The sequence below is a fragment of the Wasmannia auropunctata genome, unplaced genomic scaffold (assembly GCF_000956235.1).
Source record: "Wasmannia auropunctata unplaced genomic scaffold, wasmannia.A_1.0 LD323134.1, whole genome shotgun sequence".
In the NCBI taxonomy this organism is placed as follows: domain Eukaryota; kingdom Metazoa; phylum Arthropoda; class Insecta; order Hymenoptera; family Formicidae; genus Wasmannia; species Wasmannia auropunctata.
Genome location: NW_012039756.1, coordinates 10,894 through 21,495, shown reverse-complemented (window position 1 = coordinate 21,495; position 10,602 = coordinate 10,894). Strand labels below are relative to the sequence as shown.

The 10,602-nt window shown below is 33.2% G+C and overlaps 1 protein-coding gene across 1 annotated transcript in view; it reads left to right on the top strand.

Annotated features, from left to right (window-relative positions):
* The window catches only part of LOC105460390, a gene marked incomplete at its 5' end in the record, with an annotated part of 20,604 nt that extends 10,340 nt beyond the window's left edge, over positions 1-10,264 (top strand). The window contains 2 exons of the mRNA XM_011706836.1: positions 9,902-10,036; positions 10,094-10,264. Coding sequence (XP_011705138.1) covers positions 9,902-10,036; positions 10,094-10,264 — 306 coding nt within the window. The remainder of the gene's footprint in view (positions 1-9,901; positions 10,037-10,093) is intronic.
* Positions 10,265-10,602: the final 338 nt, after the last annotated feature.

Here is a 10,602-nt window from a genome sequence, read left to right as displayed (position 1 = left end):
TATATTGTATGCTAACGCTATATTTTTAAATAGTTTCATATTCAATTTATTAAAGTATAAATGTGTTTTTAGTTTTTTTTATTCTGTATTTAGTTATCTTGCGATCTGACGTTGCAGTTGCAGCTGTTTTCTTTACAAATGCTACATCAGGAAAATATTTTTGCGGCAAAAGGTTTTAATATTGATGCAATACTCTTTGCAACGGTAAATAATAAATTATTTATTTTAAATATTAAAACATCTATAATATACGTTTTTATTTTACTTTTAGATAGTGAGTATTACCACGTACCTAATAATCTTGATATAATTTTCAAACATGTCGCACTCTCGCGACAGAAAAACAGAATCATTATTAAATAATAATTAATACGTATCTGTATAAAAATGTGTTAGATACTGGAAATTTTATTTTTTATCGTTGCCAATATCATATAATCGCAGTGTTTTATGTTTATATAGAGATACTGTTACATAAATGATAAAGACCAGTAGGTACATGCATATGCATACTACATACATATTAGTAATCGTACTTAAATGTATATTAGTATCTTATTTATTTTAATGTATTATTTGAAAGACAATAAATACAATTCTGAAATATTATGCCCTTTGCGCAACGCGAGAAAATATTAAGTACTTAATCTAACAATTATTATTAATTTTTGGATTCTTTTAAAGTTATTTATGAGAATCATAATGTATATTGCATAGTCTAGTTTTCTTACTGACAAAAATATATAGGATACTATTTTGCAATTTTGAAAATATTGTTTGGAATGCATCGTGCACTAGAAGGAGCAACCATGATTCTGATATTTTTTCACGTAGATTGGAATGTACAAACAGGCGCTTTCGATGAGTAACTACGTACTCGCTTTATATAGGAACGTTATGAATTTATGAAATATAAAGCGATTTTACGAATTATGTACCGATTTTTTTATATAAGTATTAGTTCTGTAATTATTTTATTAATTGTACTTATTAATTGTAAAGTATAAATTACTATTTGAATTACTCTATATCGATTCTTTATATATCTGAGGTAAAAAATATTATAACTGCGCGTGTATATGTCTAATAATATTTAAATTATTTAGAATAACTGATTCAAATTTATTTAATTTAGGAGATCAAATTATGTAAATAATTTGAATACAAAAAACAAAATATAAAATCTGCAAATTTACTATTTTGTACTTTAACTATTCGTTACAAGAAACAGAAAATTATAAATTATGATATAATTATCTTATAAGTAACGTTTCTCATTTGCCCACTTTCAATTTGGCTCATAGCGTTTTTTATTTAGTATTTACAATGTAGAAACAGAAAGGAAAAGGAATTATGTGCTAAATGAACTAAAGTTATGGTGAATCGTATTTTTTCTGTAAAAATCGGAAAATCTATAAATCTTTATATAAGCTATAAATTGAATAAACACCACTAAAAATCTTATTTTTTGTTGGATATGTAGTATTTCACAAATTTTATACTAAATAAAATAAGTAAAATAGATATTTTATTATTTTTTTATTCAAATTTTATTTTATTTTTAAATTGTACATTAATTTTCTGCCTTCCACAAGATCATTGTGACAACTGCAAGAAAAAGAATTTTTTAGAAGAATTTTTCTGAATTTTTACGTCTATTAGCTGGATTACTTATGGTAACATATTAACTATTATGTAGGTATGGCCTATTAATATAGTTTTATTTTTTTTAGGTGAAAGAATCTAATAGAATAATACAATCAATTTTTTGGACATTAAATTAATATATTGTTGACAAAAGTGAAAAGCATCTTCTTCTGCAAAAAAAAGAAAGTGTATTTTATGTCCTTGTCGAAACATCAGGAGACAATTTTTTGTGCTATTTAAGATTCAAATCCTTAATAAACATAGATTTGAAAACAAGTAGTTTCCAAGATATTGAATGTTAAAATTTCTTAAAAGCCGGCATACCTTTATTATGGTGCGCAACATATTTTGATTAATAAAAGTCGGAAATGTTGAATAAAACAAAATCGAAGACACAATATTCTTAAAATTAGGATCGATGTGATTTTTCAGATTGTATTATTAATCGTATTATTATACGTTGAATATTTTTGATAGATATTTTGTATATGTATTTTGATGATTATAATAAATAAATTTTTGATAGATATTTTGTATATTTTGACTTGTTATATAAATATTATTATATTTAATTACTGTTCTAGATACTTTTTATTATTTTCAATTGCAAATTTTTAAAGTAAGTACGTTTTTGCCACGGTTTTTGGAAATCAATACTTAGATACAATTTAAGAGATTGATTGCTTAAATTGAATATTTTACACGGTATTATAAGAAAGTTTGTAATAAATTTATTCCTTGACAAAAGATTAAATATATAGGTACATATATGTATAATAATAGAAATAATAGAAATCTTAACATCAGTTATAATGTCCAATATTAATTTTCATACAAATTAATATTTAATAAATAAGGCATGTACCTATAACACAAAAAAACTTAAGTATAAGCTTAAAAAGTATAATTTTGGCAATTTTACCATCTAATATTTATCAGTGTTGAAAGTAGAATTAAACAGAAAAATTTTGGTAATCAATAAATATTAAATATTTCCATTAAATTTTTATATTAATCAATGATAATTAACAACGTATACAACATTCATATACCTATAATCGCCTTATGATAAATCAAAAACAATTTAACTTAATAAAATTGAGCAATAGATATTGGAATGAATTCTTGACAAAGTCATTTAATCACAGAGCAACGTGATTAATTAACATAAATCAGTAGAAATGGCCAATATAAGCGATAGCGCCAATCGAAGAAACGATGTGGCAACAAACGCAATCGAAGAAAGTCTGAACGCAAAAGTTGGTAGGTATTATACGTAAAGTTTTGAACTTGGAGTCTAAGAATTGTCGAGACAGAAAGAAAGAGGAAAAAGAGAGAGAGAGAGAGAGAAAGAACGCAACTTTATCGCATACATCACGGTAAACTCTCCAAGCTTGCGTGCGCCCTACATGGGTCACCATGGTAACGGAAAGGAAGCCACTCAGGACCTAGGAATTCCTCGCGAGGATAATCCGAGTACAACTGTATATATACGCGCGCGCGACAAGGATTCTGCCGTGAGGACTCCATAATATCGCGCATTCGCGCGACGCCGAGAGATTGTGCAGCGGAAAGAAAATTGAGATGAGCGTGTGTGAAGCGCCGCCGGGGGAGCGGCGACGAGAGCTATTGTGTCGGGAATGCCTTAAATATTTTACGGAAAGCCGCGACACTCCCGAATCCGCAGCCGTTGAATATGTACCTACCCCCGCGAGCGACGATGTCGCGCGTCGTAGATAAAAATGATGCGACACGGAATATCCAAAATGGCGCTTCTTTTATTTACTCGATCACGTCCATCCATAATGCAGAAATTGTGAACAGGCGCGTGGGGACGAAGCTCGCGTAAGAGTTTTCACGAGCTACAAATCGAGCGGGGACGGAAAATATTAGCGGAGAATATCCCGCGACGACGAGTTACGAGTGTCGAATGCGAATTTTTATTCTCGAAATAAGAGGAGAGTTTCCGCGCGATATGTTTACACGTAGAGTCATTCGGGGTAAACATATGCACTTTTTAGTTGACGTTTGATTAATTAAAAATGTGCAGACTTGAATAAATAAAATATGATTCTTTGTGTAGCTTATTTATACTTCTTTAAAAAAAAAAAATTTATATCCAACTTCTCTCATATTTTCACAAAATAAAAATTATCTCGAAGAGACGAATGCGCCCATTTGATCCGTACTTGCGGATAAACATGCGCAGTATTGCGGGATAAATAAGCGCACTTGAAGTAAATGTGCAATCAACATTTTTTTAAACACTTTTTGAGCATTAACTTTAATATAGTATAGATTACAGTTTTTCACACATACAAAAATTTTGGTAGAAATATTTATCAAATTTACATCGAATTTAAATCACATTCAAAATTAAAATAAAAAATTACTGCTTACTGGCTTATAAACATTTTTACTTAACTTGATAATTATGCTGATTATTGTTAGATTAGTTTACATAGCTAAGTATACACATGCATACACTTGCCCACGTACACTTGCCCCAAGGTAATGTTTTTAAAAACCAAATCTCAGTACTAACAATTTAACCGACACAACCTCAAATATTGTAACGCAATATAAACTTACATTATAATACTATGTATAAAATATGTAATCACCTCTCTTTTCTTCTTTAATTTTACGTAACATACTTTCGAGTCATCAAAAATCTATCGATGTTACGTGCTGTACATTTTATAACTACGCATATATTTATTCTATTATTGCGCATGGAGTTCCAGCTACTGTTTACTTTTTACTGGTATGCAAGTGTCGTTACTCGGCTAACAGTAATTAACTTCCACCTTCCTTTTCCGTTGAGATATAAACAATTCGCACATACTTACCCAATGCACGTTTACCCCCAATGACTCTACGCGTTGCCACCGATCGTTTTTATTAACGACTTAAGATCTCGTGGATCGATTCCTTACATTTGCTCAAATTCTCGGAGAAAACGGCATTTTCTTTCTAACTTATCTCACTTCGTGGAATCGCCTCGCGTCCATAAATATTCCGCGCAATCCGGAGAATTCCCCGACCGGTTCTCCCGGGCGAGAGACCGCGGCGAAAACTCTCTCTCGCTACTATGACTCCCACGGCCGTCATAGCTGGACGCTGTTTTATTACGCACGTCCGGGACGGCCAGAAATTCGGAGACGCGTGTCGTTCTCGCGCGCAGCAACGATTTTAATAATGGACAGAATAGTATAACTCATATGAACCCCAGATATGTATATATATATAGGTATATATATATATATATATATATATATATATATATAACCTGGACACTTGATTAGCATGACAATTCCGGAATTTATCCGGAGCCCGAACGCACACAATTCGGCATGCGAAACACAACTAGCGTACTTTGGTCGGACACAAAGGGAAATCGCGGGGTGAAAAGACGAAAGCGTGATGAGGATACCGAGTGCTGTTTGCGTTTCTTTTTTGCTGGACTCGACGTTTAGCACGGCCAAATTTCGAATCTTTTCCCCAAAATCTCTATTGCCGTTTCGTTCGGCAATGGTTATACAAGGCATAATGCGCGTGGGATAGGCCTTGCCCCATTATTCGCACGCTGGACAGGTACATACATCGACATCACCGTACGAAACGAGACGACAATATCCCACCCGTCGGTGGACCATTGTTCCAAGAGCAAACTAAGGGACGCCCGGACACAGTAGAAGTGGATACACACAGCCGGATTGTTTCTCGTTCTCTGGAGACGGTGTCGACGTTAACGGCAATATTTTTTGAATCGCATCGCGACACGAGGGATTACGGTCGACTGACGTGATAATAAATTTCACCTTTCCGCTATCTTTTCTTCCGCGTTCTCTATTTTTCAGATTGAGATTAATTAGGACAATAACATCAGCCGTTTCCGCAGTCGGATTAAGGAAGTTCCAGCGCTACTCTCTAGTCAATAAACAGTTTATCCTTAAAATGGTGTAAAACGATTAAAATAATAACATTAAAACGTATATTATCAACAATATCTATTTCACTATAATGTCATTATACATAATCATTATTAGTTTTCTATGTTAGGAAATATTTTTAAAATGACAAAATAAAAGTTATAAGACTCTGAAATATAAATGTGACATTTATTTACTATTATAACTTAAAAAATAATAAATAAAATATAATCTAAATAAAAAATGTATAAATTAACATTTTTTATTATAAATTTGTCGTATTTTTACTTATGCATCAAATATATATATCGTTTTATAGTTTGTGTTAAATTTGACAACATGTCTATTTAACTAATATTTTTATTTTTCATTATCAACAAATACAAATTTCTTCCAAACTAGACGGTCAATTCAGATAAAATTTTGTCAAAACAAACTTAAATATTTACTTGTAAGTATAACAATTTTTAAATTTCTGTTTTATATGCAAATGTTTCAAATTAACAGAAAATACCTACGAAATAAGGTTAATGCATATATTTGTAATAAAAAATGTTATACATTTAAAAGTAAATATTTTCAAAATGGTACGGTAAAAATCAATGAAATATTTTTCTAAGTATTGTGAACATAATTAACTTTCGTTTTATGTGTGTATTATGAACTTGTCTTATATTTCAAACGCTTGAAGTTAAAATATAAAAACGTGCGCCGTGCTTATAGGCTATAAAAGCATTAGATATATGGATCACGAATTCCAGATAACTTATTTTATTATATTTAAATAATTATATTCTTTTCATCGAATGTATATCACAAGATTCTTTAGCATTTGTGTTAATTTTACAAGGGTTGGGAAAGTTTTTTTGTAAAAGTTTTTTGTAACTAATTACAGTTACAGTTTTTGTCTCTCAAAAAGTAACTAGTTACCGTTACAAATTACTTACTCTGAAAAATAACATGTTACAGTTATATTAGTTACTCAAAAAGTAACGAATCGTTACTTTTTAGTTACATTTAATAGAACAACATTAACATTATAAAATAAAGATTTACATATTATATAATTTTATTTTAAAAAGAAAGGTAATGCGCGTTGTTAAATATGAGCATTTAAATCAATTTAAATATTTCGCATAATTACAATCAACATTACGATTAGGTGATTGAGTGAAAGTGTTGCATAATTTTGATCCATGAAAGTGACGATTTGATATATCTAAAATAACTGTAAAAGTAACTATTATAAAATTAGTTACTATTTACTTAAAAAATCTAACTAAGTTAAGTTACAGTTACACATGGGGAGAAAGTAACGAAGTTAAGTTATATGTAGTTATTGAAAAGAAGTAACTGTAACTGTAACTTCATTACAAGTAACGAGTTACTTCCCAACCCTGAATTTTACATGTTACTAATTGTTTGATATCTTTCTTTAGAAGGATAAAAATATGATTTTTATTCTTAGGATAATCCAGAACTAAGTGTAATCCCTACCCTATTTGATGTGCTCGATTGTAAAGCATAAAGAGAAATATTTATTCGTTAACGTTCACAGAAACATATAAATACTAGAAATATTTATAAATATTTATATTAATAAAGAAAAAAACACTGTGTTTATGTGAAGCGCGTGAAAAGATTATATACAGCAAATTTCCTCTCATTAATAAAGTTACCTGTTGGATAAGTTTGGGTATAAAGGTATAACGGGAATAAATCGCGATTAAAACGGAGTCTTTTACAGTTTCCCCATATAACTCTATTTCCCCATATCGAGTGAAAAGCGGGCTCGCTCGAAAGAGCCAGAGGAAAGGGGGGTAAGCAAGTACGTAAGAGGATCGTGCCTGCTTATGGCAAAAAGATTTATCGACGGCAATGTAAACGCGCAGGGGTCGGATTGTAATTTCCCACTGTGCGTCATAAATAACCAATCAGACTCCTGATCGTACGCACGACGCTGCACGACGTCAAAAGCAAGGTTGCACCCTTCTCCCCCACCCCTCTCCGACGGCGGAAAAGAGGGTGCTTTCGGCACCCTCGGCGAGATGCACGGTACCCGCGTACTCCGCGCTCTCCTATACGCAAGGCGGGAGGAGAGGGGGGAGGAGAGGAGGAGGGGGTGCGTTTTCCGAAGGTCGTGGAAGCGCTCAGTCCTCTTTGTTCCTACGCGCTCGTCTCCCCTTGGCAGGCACCCTGCCTGCGTCCCGTCTCATTGTGCGACTAAATGAGGATTGAGAGAGCCGGGGAGAGGAGATTCGCGATACCGGGGGCGTGCGCCTCCTCCCCATTTGGTGTCTCGCGCGTCGAAGGATCCAGTTCGCAAGTTCCTCCCGGGTTTCGTTCCCCGGGAGGGGAACTTCTTAATGAGCCTTTGCCACTTTCAATCCCGTTTGCTTGCCGAGCGTGGAATGACTGAGCGGGTTTCTCATCGAGTCGTCTTACGAGATATCCGGGATCATTATGAAGGTACTGGGTAAATTATTACGCTCGGGTGTCAGTCAATATATGTATACGGGGAACGACCGGCAATGAGTTTTCCTGGCGCTGCACCAAATTTTAAAGCGACAAACGAGAGGGGGACGGGAGATTATATACTCGCGAGATAACAATATAATTCTGCTTGCGCGAACACTCCTTCCGGTTATACTCATAAAGTTTTTATCACTCATCCCCGTGGTTGCAGTTACGCTAGTTCTCTCATACATGCTGAAATGCACTTTCATTCTGCAAATACTGCCGTTTTCATAAGAAAAACTAGCGTTGTAATGTAGGCTAATAGCTCAGAGATATCTCGCGTGACAGTGGAAATGAAAATTCGTTCTCGCGTGTTCAAATAAAAGCTCCTCTTCTGACTATGCTCCCGCTTTTAGCTCTCATATAGCGGTAACATCTGTATTATATTTCTCTTTTATTATCACCATTTTCTCTATTATTTCCTGTTATTTTCACAATATCTTACAGTGTTACTTATAAAGTTACGTTAAATATAGGTGGAGTAGAGACACTAGATGTGGATCAAGCACTATAAGTTCCGGATTTATTAATTTATTATATTTAAATAATTATTATATTTATCGGGAATGTCGCATATATTACATACAAGATTCTTTAGCGTCTTAAGTTTATCAATCGTCAAACGTTTATCTTGTTTATTAGCAGCAATGCTGCGCATTTTATTGATATAATTAAATAATAAAACGTGAGAACAATTTAGGTATATCTTCAAAAATTCATCCAAAATTTAATATAAGAATTGCCTTATGGCTTTTACAAGATTTAATAAATAGCATTGGATTTAATGGAAAAATTCAATATCACGCTTAGTTAAGATTAAATATGTGTCGCGGATAGTCTGATCCGCAATTAGATCCAGGAGTTTAATTGTAAATAATTTCCATTACTCCATTTAATTAAAATTTAAAAAATGTAAAATAATACTGAAATTAAATATAATAATTTAAAATATTATTCATAATTATGATTATAAAATACATTATCGATTGTTTGATAACTTCATTATATAAAAATATGAATTTTTATCCTCAGGGTGATTTAAAACTAATGCTTTCACCCTATACAGTTTATTAACGTGTTACCTGACCATTGATCTGTTTAATTTCATACAGAATGAACAATTTTATATAGAATTAGAATTTATATTTAAAATTAGAAACATGAAATAGCAAATAAAACATATTGAATCATCCGGAAAGTTCTGATTTTTCTCACATCTGCGCGGATACCAGTTTGAATTTTGCGCTAATACTGAATGAGGAAGCCCAAACTTCAAATTGATAAGAAAAAGCATTTTTTTTTTTCAAACAATGCATACGTCCATAATGACATACGCTCAGTATATTGATTCTATAATGCCTTAAAGATGGAGAATCCTTGGAACCTATACCTTTCTTTCTCGCACAGATATTGGCTTCAGCTCGGTACACGGACGATATAGGCAATTTTCCTTCCAGTAATATATATTCTAAGGCAGAATCACAACATTTTTGCAATATTATACTGTTTTACTTCTGAAAAAGCAAGACATGCGAAACAGCGTGTAAAATTTGTAAAGTTTATAGATATTAAATATTTGATGATACAGTTTAGAAATGGTTCGTAAAATTTCAACAATGATTTCACTCACAGTGATTTCACTTTCAAAGACGAGGGATGCGATTTGGATGTCCCTACAAGTTTGAAGTGTTGTATTTTATTACAGCACATTATATCATTATTTATGTCCTAAATCAGTTTTTTTGTAATACATCGAGTGTTTAGATAATAATTAATATGCGATTTACTTACACATTTTCCAGTGGCGATCGTGGCGCAGGGCGCTACATGGTAGCTTACTGTTCCGAGGATTTAGGTTCAAAACCACCCAGAACTACGGTGCCCTACGGCATCTGGCGGCGCAAATCGGAGCACGGAAAAGCGATCGCCACCTCTCGGTAAGGCACGGCAAAACCACCGAGAGTATTCCTGCCAATTAGAACATCCAATGGTAGAAAGAGGTTCCGGCGAGTAATATGGACCTGATGTCCGGCACGGGGCTAAACGGAGCCTGGTGTCTGACGCAAAAGTCCGAGGTAGGACCAGTGTCTAGCGCAGGAGCTAAACAAAGCCTAGTGGTACTCTGGCACTGGTCTGAGAAGGACAGATGTCTGACACGGGGGTGAACGGGGGTTGGGAGGAGACTGCCATTTGGAGCCTCTCAAATCAAGCGGGAGTTACAGTAGTACTTTACGGATCTAGGTGACGCTGGGCCTCTTGTAGAACCACCTGCACAACAATTACTACTACTACTTACACATTTAAGAATAGTGTGTGAGGGAGGAGGGGGGAGGCAGTATCCTATTATAATTTAGTTTTAAAAGCACATATTTCAAACAATGGAGTAATAAAGCAATAAAGTAATATACAGTCAGGGACACAAGAGCGAGTTATTTATAATTCTGTTAGATGTATGAGTAAAATTTTTATATGTTAATATTTGCAATACATTAGACTAAAATTC